We start from the raw sequence: 27,469 nt of genomic DNA, 5'->3' as shown, positions 1-27,469 counted from the left end.
CTTTCTTGCGTTCACTACCGCCCCTACAAGCGCTGTCTTCTTATCACGAGCCTATATACATAGAAGTTACATAAGATCGCTCTCTCGGAAAAACCCACTACATGAAAGGAATCAGTTGATCTCACATGACAGCCAGGTGAGACAAAGAATAAAGAGTGTGCGACTCGACGGGAAAACGTGGTGTCATAAAAATCACAACTGATATTTCCCTTACACTGACTAATCGAAAGTTTATAGCCTAGAGACGTCACGTTAATCACCCTGATGACGTCACGAAGTGAGGCGGTAAACGGGAAAAGCCTGTAGAAAATAAGGGGCTAGTTTACTGTGTTTACAGAGGTCGTTTGGGGTTCCTTTAATGGGAAACGCTGAGATATCGATCTGGTTTTGTATGCTCTTGAATGCAATTTAACAAGCTATTCAGGCACTAAACATTCAGGCAATAAAAAAGCTTTTATCAAATTTCATGGGTGTATGATGGCTGCACTCAACGAACGACACATCACTTCAAGACGAAGCCTAGTAGCAATGTATCAGAAATAAAGCTGATCATCTTGGAATTGTTAAATAATTTTAACTCAGGCATTTTTACGCATAGCAAACAGGTGAAGATTATGAGTGTCATCTTCAAAAACTTCAAAAGATTTTTGTAGTGATCAGCAGACTCTGAGCGAAGCCTATGGCAACTTCAGAGATTTGGAAGTAACCCTCGTACACGTGTGCAATTACGCAATTAAAATTTAAACAGTCCATTTAGAAAACTCAGAAAAGTCATTACTCACAAGCTTATAAAAGAGCTGCGCAATACATAATTTCTATGAAAACAAACTTACTGCCTCCCCCCTGCGTCTGCTTTTGAAGTTCTTCCGCGAGTTTTTTTTCTTTTTTTAAATAATTCAACACACGTTGACATCACACCTCACATGTTAAGTACCTTGTAACCGTCTTTCCACCTTCCGTATATGCAACTATTTTAAAAAATACCAAATATGGTTGCACGTATATTGCTGGTCTCATGTCCATTTCACTTGCTGGAGCTTGAACTACGAGACAATGTAGGAAAAGCCGAAGTGCCTCATTATTAATTGTCCAAGACATGTCGTTAATTCGAGGCGCCTAAAACGTGATGCGCATGCCCGCAAGGTTAACGCGGAGTCACGAGCGAGCACGAATGCGTCTATATACAAACTTGACTCGCAACCGGGGAACATAATCGCCTACGCACTAGTGTTACAAGCAATGGCATGCGAACTGTGCGGGCAGCGGCGCGCTCTTGGCACACGTCCGTTGCGTAAGCAACGCTGTCTGTGCGTCTGAGCACAGGAGCGTGCCCAGGTGGGGCCTGTTGATTGAGAAAGGTTGCGGGGAAACCTCTGACCGACGAGCGTAAACCGGCGTCGCGTCGAAGGCGATTGCCGGCGCCGCTTCATTGTCAGGCACGAGGAACTAGACGTGTATCTGGAGAAATGCCTTCCGAGAAGGAAGCCAACGCTGGCCTGTCCAACACCTACGGGTCCTTGAGACCAGAGAGGAGACGCGTGAATATAAAACAGCGCGCGCCATGGCAGCGCCTGTGACCAGTCCACCAAAAGCTCCAGAGCCATGAGGACCACTGTAAGCATGCCGGCCCTGTCTTGTGTCTTTTCGTGAGCATATGTCTCAGTGTACTTGTATGTATAGCGCTTCCATTGAAACATTTCCATTTTCCCTTGTTGACCCATCCGTGCAATTTGAACACTTCAGTGTTTTGTGCCCAAATTGTGCGTCTAAGCAAGGGCTCTGCGACGGGGTCTCAGCGTGCAGCGTGGAGAACTTCGACGCTCACAAAGAAGCCTGCTTGGACATAAGCCGGCTTGTTTGGCGTCATGTAGTTGCTCTGGCTGTAACATGGTAAAAGACATTTCGTGAGCCATGTTGCCTTGTGCTAACTTTTGTTTGATTCTTTGAATAATCATGCAGTTTTACGTGGTATTTGGTGTGATGTGATTTTATGAAAATGATGAGTGATTGCCTTAAGTCTAATTCACAAAGAAGGCTCTTTACAGTTTCAAAGCAGTGCACTGCTCGACGATGAGTCACTACTTGCTACTTTTTTTTTATTAAATGTGTTTAAGGAAAGGTTGGTGCCTATGCATGGCTCCGGCTACTCCTCTTCCCTTACTTATTAATTAGCGTCACGAGCTTATCAATAAAAGTAGACTCACTCACGGCAATGTCCGTTTAAAAGGAATGTTCACACGTCACTTACTACTTTTCCTGCTGCAGTGAAGTTAAGGTTGGAGAAATCAGTAGGCTGTATGTAATTTATAATATATCTTTTTGTTCGACATGGTCAATTCCTTGTCATCCGTCCCTATGACTTCTCGGCATCCGCTAAAACGGGAGCATGGCATTGTGGGACAATTGCGAAGAGGAAAAAGAACGAAAACTGAAAATTAATATAACACTAGTATTGTCTGTACGAGTACAGGGAACATCCCATTGCGCTCATTATGCCATGTGTACTAATAAGAACTTTATCTGATTTCCAGCTAGTTTTATCGAGCCTGCTTGCCCTCTGCCTCATTGTTCTCGCTGAAGACAAGCCGGCTGATGAGAAACCAGCTGAAACTACAACAGCAGCCGCATCTACTGACGATGAAAAAAAGGAAGGTGACGAGAAGATTGAAGGCCGCGGGCTCTTCCTGAGCGGCGGCGGGCTCGGCGGTGGTCTCGGTGGCTGCCCGCCATGCCCTTGTGGCTATGGACCGGGCGTCGGCGGGGGATTCCGTGGAGCAGGCTTCGGCTCAGGCTATGGTGGTAGCTACGGCGCTGGCGGAGCTGGCTACGGAGGAGGTTATAGCGGCGGCTACCGCGGTGGCTACGGCGGTGGTTCGTACGGTGGCGGCTATGGTGGAGGCATTCGCCCCGGTGTTGGAATTGGAGGCGCTAGCTACGGAGGAGGTGTCGGTCCGGGATACGGAGGAGGAGTTGGTCCCGGTGTTGGAGTTGGCCCTGGAATTGGCAAAGGTGTCGTCGGAGGACCCGTTGGCCCTGTTGGCGGTGTTGGCGGTGTTGGAGTCGGCGTCGGTCCCGGAATCGGTAAAGGAGTCGGCGGAGTGCCTGTTGGAGGTCCTGTCGGAGGCGCTGTTGGTGTCGGCCCTGGTCTCGGTAAGGGTGTCGTCGGAGGACCCGTCGGAGGACCCGTCGGAGGACCTGTCGGAGGAGCTATCGGTGTCGGCCCCGGAGTCGGTGGTGGTGTTGGGCCCGGCGTTGGTGTTGTTCCAGTAGGTGGCGCAATCGGTGGAGGCTATGGAGGTGGCGTCGGAGGAGGCTACGGAGGTGGTGTCGGCGGAGGCTACGGAGGTGGCGTCGGCGGCGTCGCTGGGGCTGCTACTTCTAGTTCCGCTTACCAGGGTGCTGGAGGTTTTGCGGACAAGGCTGCCGGTCAGGAAGCCGGTCAAGGAAGCTTTGCCTACAACGTTGGCGGCTCCGACAAGAAAGTCTTCGGGCACAGCTCGTCGTACGGAGACTCCAAAAGCTTCGGCCTGAGTGAGAGCTCAGGTTTCAACCGCGGTGAGGGTCAAGCAAGCCACGGCAGCGCCTACGACAAGGAGGCTGCTGGGTCCGGTTCCGTGTCCCACAGTTCTGGAAAGGAGGTCGTTGTCGGCTGAAAGATTTTCATGTATGGCTGTAAGTATGCGACGAAGTTTGACTAGCCTCTAAGTTTAACGTTTGTCATTTCATTGCCGTAAGAAGCGTGAAGGAAATTTTTCTAAGTTTTCATTCGCGAATGTTTCCGCTAATGAAAAGACCTTAGACACTTTACATTAGACGCTTGCGAATGTTGACAGACCAGCTCAGTGTACGCGGTAGGAATGTTTTTCCAATGGTAGATACTCGACTAAGAGTTGACAAGCAGGGAAGTCACGTTTGTAGTTTAAGTTTTACAGGAAACTGACAGTATAATAGATATACCTTTGACGACTTTTATCGAATAAAATGATTGCTCACTTGCAAGCATCGGCACTATTGAACCACATTCAAAGAAAAGTTTTTGTATTTTCTTTACCTTCTAAGCCTAAACTGGAGTAGCTTGAGCGTAAGTTACTGTATGCCTGTAGGTTTAACCGTTTTCGCAGAGGAACGGTTAAGCCGTTAAGATAGCAGATAAGGAATAATTTGCATCAAATTACTGTCAAGAATAAGACTAGAAGAAAAGTATTCTTGCTCGAGTCTCTGAAATGATGGCCTAAGGACATGGAATCAGCGACCGGCTGCCTCCGGCTACCCAACGGCAACTCATAAGGCCACAACTGTCTCCCGAACCGACGCCCTAAATGGAACAGCAAATCAGAATAATAGTAAATTAGTCCACACCATTCTTTTCACCCTTCACTAACACAACAGGGCACAGATGGATTGGAAATTACTTAGGCGCATATTATGGAACATTATTTTGGAGTTCAGCTAGTGTTACTCTAGAGTAAATGAAAATGCGTGCTTGGTGTATTAATATATCTTGGATGAAACCACTCTCACAGCTTCCCAAACGAACCATCTTTTTTTTTCTTTTCTCCCAGGTTTGTGTGCTGGTCGCCAACGCCGTTGTTCATCTGTCCGTTACAGCTAGCATCATCTATACTGTGCCATAGTCTTCGGAGTTTCGTGCAGTAAGAAGTTACGCTTCTAAACACAAAATAGAACGATACCAGTCCGAAGAATGACAATGTACCGCATATTTTGTTTTGGAATGGGAGCGCCCCATTTGTCAAGCATCGCGGAAGCAAGCACCAAAAAAAAAAAGGCGGAGGTATCCGAAAGGTAACTTCCAACAATAATATTTCACAAAGAACACGTGTGTATTCAGTTTCGTTATTTACGGCGGCAAAGTTTCATGCGTCCTTCTCGAAGAAGCAATAAATGTATAAACTGCTTGGTCAGAAAAGTTCATGCCTAAGGCTACGAAAAAAAACCTCGAGAGAGCATGGAAAATCACTTTTCACCTTAGCGTGTTTATGGTTCTAGAAACTTCTCAATAATCCAACTTCAATAACCGCACACTCTCAGAAAAAGAAATAGTCAAAAGAGGGTTACGGCACTGACTCTCTTCGGGCATTCATTTGACCCCTTTTGGAAGGTAGCAGCAGAAAAAGAGAGTTCGCATTTTTGCGGGAGTCTCGGGACTCTCGTGAAGCGCGTTCCGGTGGGCTTCCGTGATGAAGGCGCCGCCGTATACGCCTTACATATCGCGCGTTTGCTGTTCGGCGCCGCTGTGGATCCATGGTCAGTGGCTCGCTCGCCGACGCAGCCAGCCTGGCTTGCGCGGCGCCTCCGCCTCCTCTCTCAGTCTGCTCGGTCTTTTGCAATGCGTTGCGGATTGTGTCAGTTGCCTGTCTCGTAGTATTGTGTTCGAGTGAACATGCGCATCTTCGGTGGCGGTGACGCCAGGCTCCGTGCTCGAAGTGACGCTTGGAGGGCGGAATATTCATGAAGCTGCGGACACGGAAAACGCACGCCTGTTGACGGTGAGTGTACTGCTTTCGCAGGTACTAATTATACAGCTTTAGCTGGGCGTCTGCAGCAGCTCTGCGGAAGCAGGCTGCCAGCAATTTCCAACAGCAGCCTGCGTCCGCGGCGCTGTTGCGGATGCCCAACTAAGCTAAAACTGCCAGTTTACGAGTTGACACCGTTTGCGCTTTGCTGTACAAGCTCCCATGAAATGAGCGATGCAAACAATTATCAAGGGTCATTGTTTGCTGATCGCACATTGTGTCTGCACTGCTGAAGGTGGAAGATGACGTTTTGAGATGCGCTTTGGTCTGCTTCATAATAACATTTCCATCGACATTGAGTGTGCAGCATGCTTCCGCGCGTGGGAACGAGGGAAAAAAAGAGGTCTGTGTACAGAACACTCAGACGCGCTATTATATATTGTGACGTGGTTTATTGACGCGTCTTCAGGGAATGTCAACAAGCGTCTAGAGTAGGGCGTCGGAGAGCGGCGGGCGTCAAGCAGCCAAAATCCGGGCAAGCGCGAGCTGGAGTCTCCTGCTACTCTTGACACTGCGGCTTGCTTCCTTGCTAGCTTGCTCGTGTGTTTCTTCGTCGTCTCTCTTCACTACAATATAATTTTTTGTTGGCTTAAAGGAGTACTGACATGAATTTTAAAATTTTTCGGGTTGTTGCTCTAAATGAAAGCACGGGTGTCGAGACCCTAAAAAGAGTGTCGTAGTGCTGGGGATGCGTTGCATATTTTTAATACCGCCTCTTTCAACTAGCAGTTTCGGTTTCGGTTTCGAGGGGCGGCTTCATAGTGACGTGTCAAGTCTGCCGTGACGTCACGGGCAACTGCAGCCCACGAAATATGCACCTGCTGTCCTTTGCTGTCAGTCGAACGTGGTTCATGATGATGAACTGTCGTCCAGTGCCTCCGACAGCGATTTCTGTGATTTAGGCTGCATGCAGAACCCAGATTTCGCAAACCAAGTGAGCTGTCTTGAAACGTCATAGGGATCTCCATGCGGCGAAGCTGCCTTGCAGATGCTGGGAGATGAAAACTTTAAAATCAAACTTAAATATTTATACGTGTTTCCCGGATGCCGTGTGGAGAGAGCGTTAACACTACATGCCAAGGAAACCAAAAACGTCCGTTTTGCTTTACTTAAAAATCGTGTCAGTACTCCTTTAAAGACGGTAGTTTAAGAAGCAGATATACGAAGTTTCCAGCGCGAACGCGGTAGTCACTGACATGTCTTATCTCGACGTAGATGGCGTCCGCGCGCGCACGGTTTCGTTCGGGCGCTCGTACTCTCATGTGTTTATCTGAGTATTTAAGAATGGGCTACGTTTGTGAAACAGGCGGTCAGTAACCGCTCACGGCGTGCCCTTGACTGCCGGAGGATGCGCTTGAGTGTTGGAATATGCCGGAACAAAGCCGGGCTTATTCTGAAAGCAAATTTTGAAGCGATCTCTCAGAAAAGAAGTGCTTTCATTCGTGCATAGCCAGTGCCTATTGCGAAACGAAGTTCCCGCCTTCTCTTACGTGAAATCTTGTTTTCGTTGCGAAGTTATTTAATACGAAACGCGCGAGTCAGATGTGTGTACAGTAACGGTGTGTTGAACAAAAAATACGAGTAATCAGTGTGTGTGTGTGTGTGTGTGTGTGTGTGTGTGCGTGTGCGTGTGCGTGCGCGTGTGCGTGTGCGTGTGCGTGTGCGTGTGTGTGTGTGTGTGTGTGTGTGGTGTGTGTGTGTGTGTGTGTGTGTGTGTGTGTGTGTGTGTGTGTGTGCTGGTTATTCCCAGAATCGCGGATCGCTTCTCCCGCCTCTTCATTCCAGTTGTCAGCCACACTCGGGGAAACGAAGGTGTCGTTATTTTCTGATGCCTCACCACTCGAAAATCAACAGCGGCGTTCGCCCTGTCAATGAGGCAGTCGGTCCTACATTTCCTTTGGTTGGAGAACGCGACGAAGGTAAAGAGGTGAGCGGCACCCACGCAAAGGAGCCTAAACCAATTTCGTTTGTTGTATAAAAGAGGCTCCCATCATCTTGTGCTGCATGTTTGCTGCCAAGTGACGTGTTACAAAAGCTACTATTTGCAAGTGGTGTTTTACACGATAATGGCAAAAAAACTTGGTTCCTTAACACGCCTGTTTGTTTATGTTGTGAGCCCTCATTATGTCTGTGTAAACCACTTATTGCGTACGTTTTGTAAACACTTACTGCAGTTCTGTTTTCTCATCATAATATCACGTTCTGTTTTTCAGGTAAAAATTTCATGGCTGCTCACGCTGAACAGGAGTGACAACATTGCAAATCACAAGTCTGAGGCCTCCAGCCGGCACCACTTTTTGATTTATTCATAACCATAAGGAATAAATATGGAAAGATGATGCCAATTTCTTCAGTTTATTTTGCACCATATTACACTCTGCACATCGCTGGCACACTTTTTAGTTCGCTATACTCATACAAGCATGTAAATAAGGAATACCTCAACGGCTTAATTGGAAATCACAGACCATCTTCTCGCGCTTTCTAGATTACTCTGCTGGAAAAGGTGTGTTTTGACGAGTTTCATTAAAAAAATGCCAAAATTGAACGATTTTTTTTTTTTGCAGTCGCTGTTCTCAACGGCAAGTATTATTCGACTTGCTTAGAATGAATACTTCACTATTTCGAACAGCATCGGCGCAATAGTAGCGAATGGGTCAGTTGAGTAACTTAAAATAGTTCTGGAGTCGCTTGACGCTTCGGTGTGTGTCATTTGATCCCCGTAGGAGTGTTACCGGCAAGAGTCGTCTGACTCCCTCATAAGTGGTAACGTGATCCTTCGGTTAAGAGTTCTTCCACTCTTCCTAGAGGGTCAGGGTACTCTCTTAGAGCGCGCCGACTATGAATCACCAAGAGAGTCACCGTGGCTCTTCAAAGAGACTCCTGTACGTGGCAAATCAGAACTCTCCGAAAAGAGTCACCCATACTTATTGTTTTCTTAGAGTGTAGGAGTGCCGCAGGAACAGCGTCTCTTTGAATTGATTGTTTCCGTAACCTTTTTTTTATATTCACATCGACAGGAATGGTGAGATAAATCTATAAAGATAATTTGAATATGCAACGCGTGACATTGCGGTGCCTCCTCGGCTAGAAGTAGCAGGACATGTTTCTGAAGTTAGCACTGTAAACCATCATAACTGCATAACCTTAACAAATAGCCCGGAATCAACTAACTTTATTGATGTATATCTGAACGCAGTTGATAACTGAATTTATATCTCGCAGTTGATAACTGAACCAACGCGTGTAGCACAGAGGGCGTCAAGCATCTTAAATTTAATTTTAACCAACAACCCCGGCTGTATGACATCTGTCACACACCTAAGGGAAATAAGCTACCACAAGGTTATTTCGCTAGTATGCAAAATTTACAAGAAAACAATTCGACTTTATGATAAGCCCAATTATGAAGCTATTAACAACGAGCTAACCAGTTTTTTTTTTCGTGTATTTGAGAGAGACTCTTGTAATCATTCAGTGCAAGAAAATTGGATTCTCTTCAAGAACAAAGTACTAGAACTAACTGATAGGTTACGTGCATGTAGTTTCCGCACTAATAAAAACAAACTATGGTTCAATAAATCACTAAACCGACTACAAAGTAAGAAAAAAGATGCTTTCAAGCTGCCAAAAAGAGAAACAACCAATTTATGTGGGATAAGTACTACTCAGCGGAAACCGAATAACTCACGGCAATACAGAACGCTAAGCACAAGTTTTTTCATAACGACCTTCCTGGTATGCTAACACGAAATCCACAACAATTTTGGCGTGTGATTAACCCAGAACACAAACACACGATAACACTCGCCAACGAAAACAATGACGCTATAAGTAATGCAGATTGTGCAGACGTATTTAACACCGCCTTCGTAAGTGTGTGCCATGCCTCCACCCAAGAACTGCGCGTATTACCAGTGAACTCACGATGCCTGACATTGTATTTACCATTGATAGCATAATATCTTTACAGCACGGCTTCCTCAAAGGTCTCTCCTGTGAAATTCAGCTAGCTAACTTCCTTCATGACTTACACCTAAACTTAGACTCTAATCAACAAACTCATGCCATATTTTTAGATTTCGCGAAAGCGTTTCGTAAGGTGTCTCATGAGCTTCTCCTTTTTAAACTTTCTGGATTAACCATTAACCCTTTAACCCATTAATCCATTAATTGGATTGCAGCCTTTCTGAAGGACCGCTCGCAATCAGTTTTTGTTAATGGGTCATGCCACGCCAACTGTCCCAACCTTGGCGCTCGACCATCTTCGATTTCATTGAAAATAACTGAGGACTATCTATCTAAAGCAACAAGTCTACCAACGAAATATTTTTTTCGAAATAGGTTTTTCAGTGTCGCAAGCCGCATGTGAAGTTTGTCGGAAAGCTCGAAACCATGGCTCGTAAAGCGCGTTGTCAAAAATTTGTTCTTTCTAAATTAGGTTAAGACAAACTTTTTCCTACAGATCGATCGTAGGCTTTTAACTTAAAAAAAGGTTTTACACACTTTTACGCTTTCGTGAGTTTTTTATGCTACTTAAAGATGGACAACATGGTCTACATTGCGGTTTTTTTTTTCAAGAAAGATAACAATTAGGGAAATGTAATATTTTGTATTAACTGATTTTCAGGAAGTTTTACTGTAGCCTTAAAATGTTTCAGGTGTATGTAGCGTGAAATGGCGTGTACATCTGGCGACAAAGTTTCAAAAAGTAAAATTTTGCACGTGTTTATCGTAAATTGAGCACTGAGGTGGTCCTAGTAAAAATATGCTAAATAACGCATTTACTATCAACATTAATTGTCTACTGACATAAAAAGTTTTATCAAATTTGTTTTTTTAAGCAGGAAAAATATTTTTGAAGTTGTGTTATACCGGTCTCTGTGCTTTCATGTGTTTTTTCTTCGCAGGAACGCGTCCTGGTGGTAAGTACAACCTACACAGACGCGAGGTTTGCCACGGAACATCTAAAAAACGTAATCATCTTTGTCCGTGCTTAGTTAAATCCTTTACTAGCGAGTATTAGCCTAAATCAATGAGAAATGCGAACCCTACTAGAGTGCATTTAACCCCATGCCGCTTTCCTTTGATGTCCCGCATCGTACTATTACTAATTCATCCGAGCAGCAAGCACTTCAAGATGATCCAAACTCTATTCAAGCATGGTGCGACCAGTGGCTCATGAAACTTAACCCAACTAAATGCAAATCATTATCTTTCTTGCGCCGTCGAAACCCTATGAACTTTCCTTACGCAGTCGGTAACGTTAACTTGGACAGAGTGGAATCGTATAAGTACCTAGTTGTAGCGTTGTCGCATGATCTAACGAGGGGTGCGGATGTCACAAACACAGTAGCGGGTGCCAACAAATCACTCGGATTTTTAAAATGACATTTACGTCACGCTCCCACACTTCAAACTGCTAGCCTACAATCAATACCGCTGCCATTTGGAGCCCGCCTCAGGTTTAACTAATAAATTTACTTGAAGCACTACACAACCGCACGGTACAATTTATCCATTCATCATATTCGTATTATGTCAGTGCATCATCATTGACAGAAGAATGATCTGTATTAACTTTTGCGTGGTACGCGACATTTCTGTCACAGCCGCTTGTCCAATTTCGTCTCTCTTAATAACCTCAGCAGTGCCTTCGTCGCCTTCAGCTGTAATGTCTTCTGTTACCGACTGATTCTGTGTGTGCACTGTCATGTGCTATCTTTCTGTCTTTCTCTCTCTTTCTCTCCATCTTTAAATCTCCCCCACCCTGTCCCCATGTGTAGGGTAGCAAACCGGTTGTCCTATACTGGTTAACCTCCCTGCCTTTCCTTCTCATTATTTCTTCTCTCTATTAACTTTTGCACTTCGTCGCCGCATTCCCGCCATAGCTATGTTCCATAAGTTCTATTACAGCTCACGTGACCGCCAGGACTTTATCATCCCTCCAGCCCGAAATTCCTATACCCAAATTCATGTGGACATATACGTGAAATAATACAACGTCTTAATACGTAGAACAACGCGGATTTCGAGTAATTAAAATAAGATTAATAACAAAATTTGAAGATTCTCAAATAACTTTGTACCATCCTTTGTAGGCAAAAACTGTGCGTGTAGAGTGAAAGAAGCATACATGCATCTTTATAAAGTGTGCGCACATATTAAACGGTACGACCAGCTATGGCTCCCGTTCAAGTACATGTGGAGTGTATAGATTCTCTCACTAGGCAATCACTTAGAAGATCTGACCCTGGCAGCCTAGCACCGGGCACAAGCAGCAACAACCGTTGGACAGATGAAGCTTATTCAACTCAACTCACCCATTTTAAGAGCTGAGTTTTCTACGCCATACAAATCGACTGTCTAAAGTGACGGCTCTGAGGAAGTGTGAAGCTCTGTACATGCTAATAAGACGTTTTCTTTGGCAATAAAGTCAATTTCCACATGGCGCACCTACTAACATCGACACTAACGTGACGTCAGGCTACAGTATCAATTCTGGTGATTTCACGCACCAGTATGGATAGTTGTGATGACGTCAGGTACGAAGACATGCAATATGGCCGCTCGCGCGTCGCCAATGGAGCCATGGAGCGGAGCGGCCGTGGAAAAGTAACGATATCTTGCGCGAGTACGTGACGAGAAGCTCATACCGTGTCGTGACGTCAGGGTACAGTAGCAACCGAAACGAACTTTTGTTCAAGTTATAATTCATTTTCGGGGTGCGCTCATGCTTCCTCGTACATTTTCTACGCTCTTGAGCGTTTGTTCTTTCATTTCACGCAAAAGAGAGAAAAAAAATTGAGAGCTGAAAATTTCCGTGTTAGTACCCCTTTAATAGATTTTACCGTATTTACTCAAATATAAGCCGATGTTTTTTTGTTTTTTTGTTTTTGAAAGAACGATGTGCGAAAGTGGGGAGGGGGGTAGGGTCGGCTTAGATTTCAGTACAATGATTAAGCTTTTTCTTTTTCTGGCCTTGCGAATTTCGGGGGTCGGTTTAGAATCGGGGCCGGCCTAGACTCGAGTAAATACGGTAGGAGATCTATGGTCTTAAAAAGGCTGAATTTTCAAACATTTTATCACTTTCAAGCATTTTACCGTATTCAGTCATGAATAATCTAGAGCAGGGGTCGGCAACCTCTTGAGGTGGACGGCCAAGTGGCATGAAGTCGACACAGAGGGGGCCGGACGGCAAGTCGGGAGGGGGGGGGGGGTCAGGGAGGGGTAAAAATTTGGCGCATTGACAATAGTTTGCAAAACTGGATTAGAAATCATGTTTACTTTCATCACGCATGTCACAAAGTTGCAATAAAACATAGGTTACAGGCAAAAATCCTATTTTAGGTGAAAACTGCTATGTCGGTCTTCAGATAAGAAATGACAGGAAAATTGGGGGGGGGGGGGGCGTTGACGTCGTGTTGGGGGCCACATAATACTGCCTCGCGGGCCTCAGACTCCTCATCTAGAACGCTTTAATGATCTCAAACTTCTCATGAAGCCTGAAATATTTAACAAATGGCGTATATGAATATCACGTTAGGCTGTCCAAATGAGACAATATTAAAGTACCTTCCGTGGCCTTCATAGCATCCCCCTTTTTTAAAATAACATTGAAACGTACGCGACCAATGTACACGTCGTAACTCTCCATGTAAATTTCGAGGTCATACGCTTTATTTTGTTTAGCATTCGTAACATAATGTAGCAATGATTGTTTTAATGCTGCTGAGTTACATGAGTAATTCAGTTCTTTTTTAATATCGCTATTATTGCCACTTCTGACCTTATAACTTGTGGCAATAAAGAAAAATGACTGCTTTAGAAATAACTATAAAAATAAGAATGGGGTGGAGCGGATATGGCTGGTATTCCCTGATAATAAAAGACAGTTTACGAGTATCCCTCAAAGGGAACGTATAGCATAACAGCTGCAAACCCACGCAGCGAGAGTCACGTGGGTGCAGCCGATAGTTTAACGAAACAGGGGCCCAAAACTAGCGGGCAGCTATGATACGCCAGTATAAGAGTCCTACCACTCAGAATCGCTCAGACAAGGCTTCGACAATCTTTCTTTTTCCTCGCTACACTGACATATAGACAACACTAACCCTCCGCAGCTTACAACGAGTACCGCGGACACGTTCAACAACGATTGCCACACTATGAATGATTGACAACATGTCCCTGACTAGAAATATTCCTCCTTTTCTCTTGCTACCTACAGGGAACATACAAGGGTTGCGGAAATGCTTGTTGACATCAAGCGAAAGTAATGGACCTGGGCTGGCCGCGTAATGCGTAGAACAGGCAATCGATGGACAGTAAGAGCAACAGAATGGTTGCCAAAGGATGGGAAACGCAGTCGAGGAAGACAGAGCATTAGATGGACTGACGAAATTGAGAAGTTCACAGGTATAAAATGGAATGAGCTCGCACAGAATAGGGAAATCACTGGCAGAGGCCTTCTTCCTGCAGTGGACTAAAACAGGTTGAGAATGATGGCATTGTCGGAACAGCATAAAATTAAATTTGAGGTGTTTGTTTGGTGGATCGTGAGGGTTTATCTCAGGTAGAAAAATGTTCTTGTTTTCTACAATCTGCAATCAAACCAAATCGCAGTTTCGAATGGAGGGCGACACACTGGCAGTGATAGCGATGTTTAGCGTTTCACTCTGACTAATGGGTCGGCCTCCAAAAATCGCATGATGCAGCATTCAAGTTAAATCCTGCTCAATAGAAGTGACGGCGCTCTGACAGCCACGAAATAACACACAATGCTTCTGTGATCAAGATCACTGCCGGCACTTGTGGACAATGGTAGGTCGACGGGAAACCGTTGGCGTTGGAAAACAGGTTCCAAGCGTGTGCACGGCGCTGACGGCTTCACAACGTTTCACAACGCGGTTGTTTTTCACGTAGGTCTCCCGTTAAAGGAGTTCTTTTTCGCGTGTTAAGTTTAAGCTGAAGTTAAGTTAAGGCGTGTTAAGGCATATGCACCTGTCGCCTAGCGGTTACAGAATTGAATTTTTTTACAGGACGCCCCGAGTTTAAATCCACCGAGCACATATATCTTACTTTTTTACTTAAGTATATGTTTACATAGTGACATAACGTTGTGAAGGCGCAACAATCGGTGATGGGGAAAACTTCGTCTGTACTGTACCTATATAATCTCTAATAATAATAATATCTGGGGTTTAACGTCCCAAAACCACGATATGATTATGAGAGACGCCGTAGTGGAGGGCTCCGGAAATTTCGACCACCTGGGGTTTTTTAACGTGCACCTAAATCTAAGTACACGGGCCTCAAACATTTTCGCCTCCATCGAAAATGCAGCCGCCGCGGCCGGGATTCGATCCCGCGACCTTCGGGTCAGCAGTCGAGCACCATAACCACTAGACCACCGTGGCGGGGCCTACATAATCTCTATTGCCTTATAGGGTTAACGAAACTTGACTGAAGCCAACATTCCTGCCTTGCTCACCAAAAATGAAATAAATGACGCGTAGTGGTGCAGCATGCAGTATAGTGACGGCTTTCTTCTTTCAGAAATAGAGCATGCGTATGTATATATACTTCATGCGTCAACACCAAAGGGGACAAGACTTCTGTGAATGAGGCTATGATTTTAGAGACAATCAAGTAAAAATTACATGATTCGTTGTTCAAAACAATTCAAAAAATCATCGACAAATTTGAATACATTTCCACAGTGGCGTAGCCAGGGAGGGGGGGGCACACCGGGCCCGTGCCCTCCCCCCCCCCCCCCGAATTTTTTTTCTGCCATGTGTTACAGAGCACGAAATGACACTCGACCACACTTACCTGCCCGGACCCAACGTCATATCAAGCGCGTGCCCCCCCCCCCCCCCCTTTTGAAAAAATTTATGCTTACGCCACCGCATTCGCACCATCAGGGTTATTTGTCAGGCGTTCATGAGGAACCTGGTCGTGATTGTAAGTACAAGTCACTTAAGCAGGGAGCAATACGTGACCCAATGCATATACCATTTTTTGTTGTTGTTTAACAGTCCCATCCCATGTCGCGTAAGTAGAGTTAACAAAAAAATTAAGAAGCTCTAGAAGTTGATCGCATGTCAAACTGGAAGCGTTTTGAAAGCGTACTCCTCTCACGCAAGCAGATTGCCAATCTCATTGCCGAGATTGTGGCTTCATCTCCTTGTTTGAAAACACTTCTATCCTGTATAGGCGCATAGTAAGATGACAGGAGAAATTGTCGAGGCCTACGAGGTTGCTAGATTAGAAGAAATGGGCGTTAGCCAACTTCCCCTCTCACTTTCTCAAAAATACTTGCAACATCTTGCTTTGCCACGGTAAAAAATTTTATTGCTCTGTCTTGGATCTTCATCTTGCCCTGTACACGTGTTCGGTTTAGCGATATGCCCCACTGAGCATTGGTTTCTTGTTCTGTTATTTCCGCTCGCTCGGCATATATTTATCGGTTCGTGCGAATATAAAATCTCAGTTGAAAGTAGCGCTGCGTCCTTGTCTGTTTTCTTTCTACGTCTCTGTCAAGTCGCGCTTATTCACTCATCATGGATGCTAACCAACTAGCCGGCCAACGTGTTTTAGCCAACTACACAATCTCCAAATATCGACGCAAGGAGAATCTTTTTAGATGCGTTTTTTGTTATTTTTATGCGAATTAACACTTACGTGTCAAGCAGTAGTGTTGCTTTTGTTTAAGTGCCGCTTTGGGAGTTTCTTTGCAACGTTGCGCTGATGTTTTGACTACAGTGCCAAGTGCCTTTCCATGTAGATTAAGGTGTACACTGTCACCACCTTAAAAATTGATTTTTTAAAGAAAAGACGGCTCTTCATAGGACTACATCACTAAGCTCCCTGTTTACTCAAGATGATTTAGTAAAAATAATTGTTTCTATCTTAAGCCGCTGAAAAAATATGAACATGTTCCAGCACCTCTGGTAAGCACCCGGAACCGTAATTAAAAGTTTCTGATTTAATAACACGTCCAATCTCATTAGCACTATTAATACACATAAATATTGTATATCTTCAACCCTACTGCAACACTTTCGCGACTTAGTTCTTCAATCGTTTTTTTTATTTCATTTCCATCACTGCGGAAGAGCACGATGTAGCCTGCAAGCCGTTAGTTGCTGAGATACTCTTCGTTAGTCTGTATCCCTATAGTCATTTGACTACTTTTATGCAACATTTTGAGGCGAAAGCCTCAAGTGTCTAGTTGTGCGTTTACTTTGAGTGAGACGCGACAGGTGAAAAAAAGCGGTACAAAAACCCACGTGATCTTCTTCAAGCGAGGGGCGTGGGGAGAGGTAGCGGCTTTTTGTGACGCCATCACATGACATCATAGAGTTTCATACAATAACCTAGAGAGGAAATTGGCGCTGCGATCGTTCAACCACCATGGGAATAATGGGGAGTACAGGCTTCGGATTGGATAGCGTTAGCTAGCGGACAGTCTACGGATCTTTTCTACAGTTTCAGTTTCGTTCTTCGCGAGGCGGGGGTAGTGGGGTGCATTTCAAAGCACTCAAGCAGCGCCTTTGTTGTTCAAAGAGGTTGAAGACCGCTAGATCTCTTGATTTGCTGCGACGTTGCAGCTTTACAGTTTATACATGAGAGTTTTGGTAAAGCGTCGTGCACTCACCGCTGCGCATAGATGAAGCGTCCGATGCCAGTGCAGGAAATTGCATAGAGTTAACGTTATTTTATAAGCGCGTCTTGCCAAAACTCGTTCAAATCGGCTGCAAAACGACGGTGAAGCTAAGTAGACGCACCGTCACGCTCCTCTGACTTGACTTCACAACAAAACGAGAGATGCCGTGGAGGCAGACCACTTGGACAGACGCACCTGGCATCGCAGCAGACGATACGTTAATTGTTTCTGACACAATACAGTACTGTTATTTCGATAAATAGATAATGCGCACTTTCGAGGGAAAAACAGGCGTGTATGTTTTCAGGTGTTGTAAAGAAAATAATTCATTATATTGTGATGCCAAATCTGCAACACAATTGCAGAGCAATGCATACCCTGGTGGTTGAATTTGTCCAGGTTTCACTTCCATCTCACGGTCACGCAATCTTTTTTTGTAATAAGTTTTACGTACAAAAGAATGAAGCAAGTTTTAGTCGGAAATAATTTCATATCACTTTGTTTTACACTCGGCAAACAAGCGTTGCGAATCTCAAGAACCTAATCCATCCGAAGCAGATCCGAAGCTTGTACTTCCCATCATTCCCATTGTGGTTGAAGCACCGCTCAAGGAGCCCCCATAGACACTAGCGCCAGATTCCCCTCTAGGTATTATAGTAAGAAACTCTATGCATGACATCGTCTCTGGGTCAAACGTTGGCCGATCCCAGAGGCAACGCAATATCACGTGAGGTGCAGAAAGCTTCAGGAAGATAGGGGCGGGGACGGGGGGGGGGGGGAAGTGAGAAGGTAATGCAATACCAAGGTAATTTAATGCGTGTCTCTCACAATGCGGCTCGTTATGTCTTGCAAGAAGTCTGGTCGCCGATTTTATAACTTAATACATTGCCAAGTGTGCAGCAGGCTTTCGCCTTCAAGTTTTACAAAGAGTGTGACATGCTGCCGAACATTTCGTGACGCATGGTGTTCTTAAATCAAAAACTTTCACTGGAGGGCTGCACTACATTCAAGTATTCCCCCCTTTTCCCAGAAATGTGTGTCATCATGGCCATTTAATTATTTAGATTGTGCGTTGTTGTCACTTCATTCAGTGATGGACCTAGGGGAATACTGGACATTTCGAATGAAGCAGGCATTCAACCTCGCCACCACACGATGAAGGGGCGCCTCAAAGATCGTCGTTGGAGGGCTGCAGATCAGCTTGTAGTGTTGAGAAGGTGAAAACAAAAAATGCGTATCGAACAAACGGGGACTCTGCGACTTCTAAGGAGGCCCCCAATTATGAGCGTGGTAGAATTCTAGATATTGTCACGTGGTCTTGACGGCGAAGAAGATGGCAGTCAGGCTATTAAAGACGTAACTCTTTATTTGGGCGAACCTGCGCCCGGGAAACGAAAAGTCAAACGGCAAGCAATACAGTCTGTACACTGATAGCGGCGAACGGAGCGTCGGCCGTCGATAATCTGATCTAGGCGCGTCGGCTTTTATACATGCGGCATCGAACATTTGAGCCTTATCGCTGGTGGCCGCGTTAGTTCCAGAATAAACTAAACTGTTCGCGTTTGCACGCTCAAGCCTAACAGAAGATTCCAAAATAATCTGGAATGTTCCCAGACATTCGGGTTCGGCCTGCGCAAGTCAGTAACACACGTGTAGTGGACCGATAACATAAAACATAGAAAGAAAGGAGCGCATGTTGCACTTACTGCCTTGGTACTTAATGCCTTTATTACTCGCACACTTAGCTCAAATCGTTAAATTCATTTTTCCGAAAGCATATCTTTAACGCTACAGTTACGAGAACAGTGGATGTTTTTTTCTAATAAATATTTACGCATGAAATTTCGCGTGCTGATCATTAGTTCGTACAATGAGGCAGAATAACTGAAATTCAACGGCAACTTTTTTTGCTGCTATGGGCAAATGTTCGAAAAGTAATTGTGCCAGAAGTAAAGATGATCAGCCTTCTTGCAGTAACGCACTATAGCTTAGGGATGTGGAATAATGGTTGTCCAGTGCGACTTTATTCTCCTTATTACGTGTCTGCCTGCCACTTTAATTTGTGCCGGTCGCTTTTTTAGTTATGTCTGTTGGCGTAACGCCGGTATTTTGGTGAATGCCTTCAATCCTTTCATAATCCTGAACGTTCCAATTACCCAAGCTTTACACCATAAAAATAAACATGTAACTTCTATACTTTTTTTCCTCGAAAGTAATGACATGACTCAACATCATTCTTCTAAAAAAAATTATTGGGTTGTCATTGTTGAACGTGTCATAACCCTGCACTTTCAATAATGACGGACGGGTCTGGCCGAGTAAAGGGGGTAGACTTGAGGCCCCCCTTAGATGATTGTGGGTGGAGGGGGGTGTCGCTGGCACCCTGCCACCCCCCCTCCCTGTGCGCATGCCTATGCTGCAGGGTGTCGTACTGCATCGGCAGTGACACGATATTTCTTATCCTTCGTGTAAGGCCTGAAGTCGCGCAAGTATGTTGATATTCATTTCAATTGAAACCCCATCAGCTCCTAGGGTCCCGCAAGCTCTATCTCCATAAGTTGTATAGAAGTATGCACACGAAATATTGCGTTGCAAATACGAGTGCATGCGTAGTAAAAGCCTGCCAAATAGAGAGGTTTGAGATGCATAAAAAAAAAAGAAACGCCGCCCTTAACACCGAGAGGAAGTATCACAGAAAACGGAAGCCATAGAACTTCTGCATCGGCCTTGGAGATTGGATGGTACCGTCGTTAGTGATAACAGCGCGAAGAAACAGAGGCGAGAGAGACACTCTCGTTTTGCGGCGCTGATTCCAGAAATGAAGTCGTACCAACGAGCTCAATTTCTGACCCTTTTAAAGAACTGCAGGTTCTGATGGCTGTATTTCAGGATCACCATTATATCCGCTAACCACCATGCACGCGGCCGTCTACTAAACTAATATCTAAATGTGGCTAATACAAAAGTACGACAATTACGAGATCAGCAGCCTTTGAAATGTTGCTTCCATAGTTCTCACTTTCAGGCTGTAACAAATTCCGTGAAGCAGAAAGTTCTTCAGTGCTGGTATGTTCACACATGCATGAATTGCCACCTTGCGTCCAGAGATGCGTGGGCTGTGTGTAATCTTCCCTATTATATAGTTGTTTTTTACACTATATCCCCCTCCCCCTTTCAAAGGTTAAGTGGACGTGGCACAGAAGATGTAGTTCTTTTTTTTTCTTTTTTTTTTGCAGGCAAGCAGGCTCCAGGTTATATGTTCGCCACTTTGGAGTACGTGAAAATCTCATGCGTGGTACCTGTCAGGGGCCGAACTCAAAAAGATTTTTTTGGTAGTGTTTCTTGTCATTGGCCAGCTGCCTTCTCTATGATATGTCCGGCATCAGAAAGCTTTCTCTTGTGAATAATTCTAGCGTAAGGGCTTTCTGTGAATGCGGGCCGAGAAGTATGGGAACTCACCAACATAGCTCAGTGGGTACGATATCGTGCTTCTGCGCATGGTATCGTATGTTCGTTTCCGGCAGCAGCAACCACAATTGGAGGATGCAGAATAAAAACAAAACACACTCATATACTGAGCATCGGGCATTCATTAAAAAAAATAACGAAAAAAGAAGGTGGTCAAAATTATTTCACTGTTACCCGCTAGCTAGCACGTAATAATCAGTGCCCATATTCACGTAAAGTCTTCACGCTAGAATTGTTTGTTACCCAGTCATGATGCAGGAGATAAAATTTGCGAAGGCGGCTAGCCAATGAGAAAGAGCCCTTACGAACGAAAAGCTTTGTTAATTCAGCCCCAGATGCTGATTTTGACACGTAATATAATAAGTTAATTAATTAATTTAGCATGCTTTTATTTTACCAGTTCAATTGTTTCCCATCCTTCAGTGTTGCAAACTAACGTGCGTCACTGCGCAGCATTTCGTTTTCTTGAGTCAGCGCGTAGATGTTATTGTGCAGCAAAAGTACACGTACTTTTTGGTCACGTTACTGTGCGCGCTCTCTTAGGCACAACGCTCCGATTATCCTCAGAAACCTTAAGGAAGAGTTTGCACCAGAAAATTTGCCTCTGCCGCCACGACGGAGTAGGAGAGTAAGCCACGGTGTAGTGTTCTTGCATTGGACGGATCTCTCGCATTATTTTTAGTTGCCTACGCTCCTTGCTGTTTCACCACTCCGCGCGGTTTGATCAATGAAGACTTTCTACACGTTATTGCACGTGCTTGAACTGTTGAGCGACGAGCAGGATCTCAGTGGATGTTGCGAAATCTTGGGATTTCTGCATACAGGGAATAAAAATAAAAGGGAATGGAAGAGATAAACGCTTGCAAACTTTGAGGCTCCTATAAGCGCTGAGAAGAAAGGAGGAACAAGACTTAACTGCAAGAAGGCAGTGCAATGAAGCCAAGGCAAGCTGTCCTTTTACGGCAACGGCGAGAGGAGCTTGGAGACTTGCGATAAACGTGGGCAGGTGCGTGAATATAAAGCACAGCATTTGCTGCCTCCTTGGCGAAGAGTTGCGTTCAAACAGCGTGCTCCCGTTCACCATGAAAGTCATCGTAAGTGAATGTATTGTCCTTCGGCAACGCAGGTTATACGTCGCGAACCTGACAGTAGCGATTCGCCTATAGATATTACGGCGCGCACATAACGCGCTTCATACAGACGCACGTCATGTGCTGATGTTGAGCGTAATTTGAATAGTTTTAGTTCCGAGAGTAGCTTAGAGGCTTAGAAAGCTGAGTAGCTTAGAGAGCTTAGAGGCTCAATGACCCTTTGACTATAATTTCTCTTGTGACACATTTACAATATTTTCGATGGAATTTGAGTTTGTGTATTATCAACAAAGAACTATTTATATTTCTTCGTTCTTGCTACGTTTATAAAGATGTTACTGTCCTTTCTCGAGAATATAAATTGAAAAATGTCACCCGAACTTCTCTACTTTACAGATTGTACTTTCCCGAAATTAAAAAAAGAAAAAAATTCGACTATATTATTCCCTGCGCAATCAAGCTCGCTTACCATGATATTTCTTCTTGAGCCATTCCCTCGTGATGACAGTCGCTGGAACTTGACAGCTATTACTGGTACAAATGTAGTAAATTCATGTCTAACGACGCTCTAAAGTCATCTTTCTTCTTAACTATGTATGGTAAATTACGGTCTAAAATAATGACACTACATGATGACGCGGGATCGAATCCCGGCCGCGGCAGACCGCATTTCGATGGAGGCGAAATGCTTGATGCCCGGGTGCTGGATTTAGGTGCACGTTAAAGAACCCCAGGTGTTTGGAATTTCCCGGAGCCCTCCACTACGGCGTCTCTCGTAATCATATCGTGGTTTTGGGGCGTTAACCCCAACGATGAAATTTTGTGCGTTACGACCGCGTTCGGTGTCGAGAACGATTGCATTGTGATGACTTCGTTCGTATTAGACTGCGAAATATGTGGTACCCTCGCAACACTCGAGGGATATCTTTAAACGATCTAAGCAGCGATCGCGGCGTTTCTGAAAGTGACAGATTGTGTTTTTGATAGACAGATCCACAGATCCATAGATGCATTTTGATATACCTTCGGTTGGCATATATTGTTATTGTTGCCTCTAAAATTTTTCTGGCTATTTGTGTTCAAAGACCGCAGGAGGAAACAGGGCGGGACACAGTAAGAGCGGTTCCTTAAACAAACAGGGATATATACAAAAGCAAAGCCGAATTATACGTAAGGTGTTCTGTATGGCTTGGACCTTCTTTTCGTTAGCCAGTGGGTGTTCACAGGTTGTGATAATATGTACAGGAGATTCGTAACAATAGTCACCTATAATTCTGAGCAGTTAATTAGATGTGAAAGTTTGAATTTTTCAACTGCACAGTAACTTTTATACAAAGCACCACATTGCATTGCGTATTCTCTTCAAATCCACTCGCGTAAAGTCTTGTTATTTTCAGGAATATGATTTCAACTCAAGTGAAACGTGGTGTGACTTTCTGCATGTGGTTGCGAATCAAGTAATAGGCGAGCAAGAAGTGCGAAGACTGTTACATGTGTCATTAGTGGTACACATGAAATGATGTACAGGCTACACCAACGGCTGCAGTTTAGTTGTCTGACAAGCAGAGTTGTAGAACATATCGCTCAGGAAGTCTTTATATTTATAAAGACCAGCCACGCACCTACCTTACACATGTTGGTATTGTATGGCCTTCGCGATATTATGACGTCATCAGGACGAGTAAAACCTCCTTATTATTAAAAAAAAGTCTCAGTTTCGCCGCAAGGGCGAAGAAATGAATGCGATAGCAACAAATTAATGCTATACGAAGTGGGGCTCGCCAATGGATACTCTCAGTTTGAACAGCGCTCCTGTTGCAAAGGCGGCCGAAGCAGCGAAGGAAAACTAGCCTGCTTCAAGTTCGAGCTGTGACACTTGATAGTTCGCGCTCATGTTCTGTTTGTTCGTTTAGCGGCGTCCCTTGAGCTCGAGTGACTTTCGTACGCTCCGTAACATGAGCGCGGACATCACGGTGAAAGCTTTAAATATTCCTTGCGCGGGCGACCGCCCTTCTCAAGCGCATAGACGTGAAAGCGGACGACGTCTCGTTCGTGGACGCCGCTGCCTATCGCAACAACCGAGCCTTCGCCGCGGTCGCGGTTCATCCACGCAGGCGGATCCTAAACTCCGCCACTATCCTCACCCGAGACCCCGAAGTAGCTGAGCAAGTAGCCATAGCCTTAAGTGTGCTCGACAGCAAACGAGAAGTCATCTACAGCGACTCTAGAGCGGCCATGAAAGCCTTCGAACGTGGCGTCGTCTCCGATCAGGCGGTTACGCATCCTCCGCAGCGTGGATCCGAGTACTCTCAAGCATCACACCTCATCTGGTTCCCTGCCCATCTCGGCCGGGTGCCGGGCGCCCCGTCCAACCTCAACGAGATCGCCCACGACGCAGCGCGCGCGCTTACCGACCGCGCCGTCACAGGGAAACCTCATCTCGCCGAGTTAGAAGCCAACCGGGACGCACCCATTACGTATAACGACATCACAAAACACTTTTACCTTGGCGCCGCATTTTTCCGCCCCCGCATCCGAAACTTAACAGGCCGCAGGCGCTAACCCTACGCTTACTGCAAACGCACACCATATCCAAACCTCGCCAAGCTTCATGTTTTCTATCCCGACGCGTACCCCAGCGACACGTGCCCTCGTGCGGACACACGGCGACACTCACACACATGCTCTGGGAGTGTAAGAAACGCTCATCCCGGCTCTACCTCACACAAGTGGAGACGTCCCTCAGAAGCTCGCTTCTCGCCGACCAGCAATGGGCTGTCCAGCAGGCCCACGAGGCGGCCGCCAGGTATTCTCTGTCGGTCCCTACGTGGGAGACGCCCGCTACGCGCTGAGCGCGTTCTGCAGGACGTAAATAAAGTTTTTCCAATCCAATCCAATTCCTCTTCCCCTCACCACGAGAAAACCGCGCGAGCAGACAGCGGAAGGGCAAGGTTCTCCCTGCGCAAATTAAGAAGCGAGCGAGCTCGCCGACGACTAATGCGCCCGTCGCGCTCCTAGCGCCATCTTGCTGGTAATGAAGAAACGCTTATTATCGCCTGCCGTCTCTGAGTTCTGCCAGCGGTAAAGGGTGTGTATATAACGGTCGCCGTTAGCTACGTGGAGGATCTGCGTTTCGTAGCTCCGCAGCGCCACTCTTGCTCCGCAGCGCCACTCGCTGCTGAGCAAGAGGTCCCCGGTTCGATTCCGCGCTTCGGAAGCATTTTTCTGAATTATTTTTCTTTGGGGCTTTTATATATATACACATACTTATACATATACGGTGCATGACGGCGGCGACGGCGACGGCGACGGCAAAATCCAGTCGAGACTGTCCATATAATTGCTACCGCAATAAAAAAATCCGCAGTAACGCCTTCGTCCCCTTCAGCTGCAATGTCTTCTGTCGACGACATGTAAGAATGGCTCCGACAAACACCGGTCTATTGTCATTGTGCGCAAGAGCGGACGCCAGGGACTGCCTATGAACATTATATCTCCTATTGTCGCACAGAATAAGCTGTAGCATACCCTCGCAACGACAGCTATCGCAAAGAGCGCTGTTGGCCTTTCCTATGAGAAATTAATGCTATTTCGTGAATGCCACCCCTAGCCATAAGCGTAAAAGCAGATTGGCCTCTCTTCGGCGGAGTCCATTTGGCATACAGAGAGGCTTCAAAGAGGACAGGTGGTGGTGACGATTGGTCCGGTTGGCCTTGGACTTGGACAAGCGGCTGTGACAGTAATGTCGCGTACCACGCGAGAATGACGGACTGTGACTGACTGTGCGTGCTGTGTAATGTGCTGTCTTTCTCACTCTTTCCTCTCCGTCTTTCAATCTCGCCCATCCTATTCCCATGAGTACAGTAGCAAAGCGGTTGTTCTAAACTGGTTAACCTCCCTGCCTTTTCTTCTATACTATTTCTTGTTCTTATTGTTACATGATTTGATTATTTTGGTAAAGAAAAAGAGTGTCGTGCTCGACCTGCCACCGCTAAACTGACATTAAGAGAATATTCGTTAGCACTTATTGATGATGTCCAATGGCACAACACTCTGGGCGCAGCTTCGCCTTCTAGCTGCTGTGCTCCTCGCGGGAGCTGCGTCTGCTGCCGCGGACATGAAAAAGAAAAATGACAAGAAGGATGACGGCAAAATAGAGGGAAGAGGACTGTTTCATACTGTTCCCGGCACCGTTCTGGTTCCTGGAGTCTGCCCACCGTGCCCTTGTGCTTATGGCGGAGCTGTCGGTGGTGTAGGAGGTGGCTACGGAGGCGGCTTCGGTGGAGCCGCTGGTGGTGTCGGAGGCGGCTACGGTGGAGGAGCCGCTGGCGGAGTAGCCGGTGTCGGAGGCGGCTATGGTGGAGGAGCCGCCGGTGGAGCAGGCGGTGTCGGAGGCGGTTACGGTGCAGGAGCCGCCAGTGGAGTAGGCGGTGGCGGAGCCAGCTACGGTGGAGCTGCTGGTGGAGCTGCCGGTGGAGCTGCCGGTGCAGTAGCTGGCGGTGGAGCCGGCTACGGTGGAGCCGCCGGTGGAGTAGGCGGAGGTAGCCACGGTGGAGCTGCCGGTGGCGGAGCCGGCTACGCCAGCGGCGGCCGTGGTGTCGCTGGAGGCGTTAGCGCCGGCGGTGTCGGTGGAGCGGCAGCCTTCTCTGGGTTCAAGGGAGGCGCTGGATTCAAGGGCGGCGCGGCAGGCCAGCAGGCTGGCCAGGGCAGCTTCGCTTACAACGTGGGAGGATCCGACAAGATGGAGTATGGTCATAGCAGCTCTTATGGTGACTCCAAGAGCTTTGGAATGAGTTCCAGCGAAGGCTTCAACAGGGCCCAGGGACAAGGCAGCCACGCAGGTGACTTTAAATCGCATGCTGCAGGAGCTGGGGGAGTAGCCTCAAGTGCCGGCGCAAAGGTTGTGGGCTAAGAGGACGTCCACTTGCGGTCGCGCAAAGGTTGGTGTATTCTTTAGTGTTGCACTACGTATAAACTTAGCTGTGGCATAGGTGCCACTTCTCGGGTGGGTCAATGTAGCAACTTGAGCTTTTGATTTAAAAGGCAGATGTTCTCAAAAGGGGCTATAGAATTGAGAAGGCGTCAATGACAGTGCCGTGGTGTATCTGATTCACAGTCACCGTTAGGTAAAGTAAGCTCGGTTGACTCTATGCCAGTATTTTAGTACAGACGTGAAACTATGTGGAGGTGGTTTACAAAATGTGAAGCACGTAAGTTCCGTAACACAACGTAATGGGTCTCTTAATGTGTTAAAACGTACCATATTTTGACTTAAAATCTCTTCAAATATGCTTTAGTAGCCATTGAGTTCTCGAGGAAAACTGGGTTGGTTTAGCGCGCATAACATTAGCTCATATTTTCTGATGACCGCGTAACACATTTGGTTTCTTGGCTCTTCCATTTGCATGTTCGCACAATGTGAAAGAGATGACGATAAATAAAAATATTCGGAGCAGCTATAATAATATGTATTTGTAGCGAATTCAAACAGTGTAGAAAAAAATATTGACATATAGCTCTTGTCTTTCTCCTTTATGACAACGAAAGTAGCAGACGGGGCGTACGGTGAACGTGCCAGCTTTTGCTTCTTTTTTGTGTGTGTGTGCGTCAGGAATTTCTGCAAACTCTTGTACACACGCATTTATGCATTTCCTGCATAAATTGTTCGCTGGAAAAACGTTTACGACAATGCATGCACACACGTT

The 27,469-nt window shown here is 45.9% G+C and overlaps 1 protein-coding gene across 2 annotated transcripts; it reads left to right on the top strand.

Annotated features, from left to right (window-relative positions):
• The first annotated feature begins 1,374 nt into the window (after positions 1 to 1,374).
• LOC119394786 (uncharacterized) lies at positions 1,375 to 26,704 on the top strand. Of its 2 annotated transcripts, none has more exons than XM_049415452.1 (3): positions 1,375 to 1,614; positions 2,532 to 2,880; positions 26,021 to 26,704. In XM_049415452.1, exons 1-3 carry the CDS (start codon positions 1,603 to 1,605, stop codon positions 26,674 to 26,676), a joined length of 1,017 nt encoding a protein of 338 aa, XP_049271409.1. In that variant the 5' UTR covers positions 1,375 to 1,602; the 3' UTR covers positions 26,677 to 26,704. The 2 variants fall into 2 exon arrangements, with proteins under 2 accessions (XP_049271409.1, XP_037518022.1); XM_037662094.2 differs by lacking the exon at positions 26,021 to 26,704 and adding an exon at positions 4,563 to 4,801 and having other exon boundaries at positions 2,532 to 3,672.
• The last annotated feature ends 765 nt before the right edge of the window (positions 26,705 to 27,469 follow it).

This window comes from Rhipicephalus sanguineus, chromosome 1, assembly GCF_013339695.2.
Source record: "Rhipicephalus sanguineus isolate Rsan-2018 chromosome 1, BIME_Rsan_1.4, whole genome shotgun sequence".
Classification (NCBI taxonomy): Eukaryota; Metazoa; Arthropoda; class Arachnida; order Ixodida; family Ixodidae; genus Rhipicephalus; species Rhipicephalus sanguineus.
The sequence above is the reverse complement of the archived record's forward strand: the minus strand, read 5'-3'. Positions and strand labels throughout refer to the sequence as shown.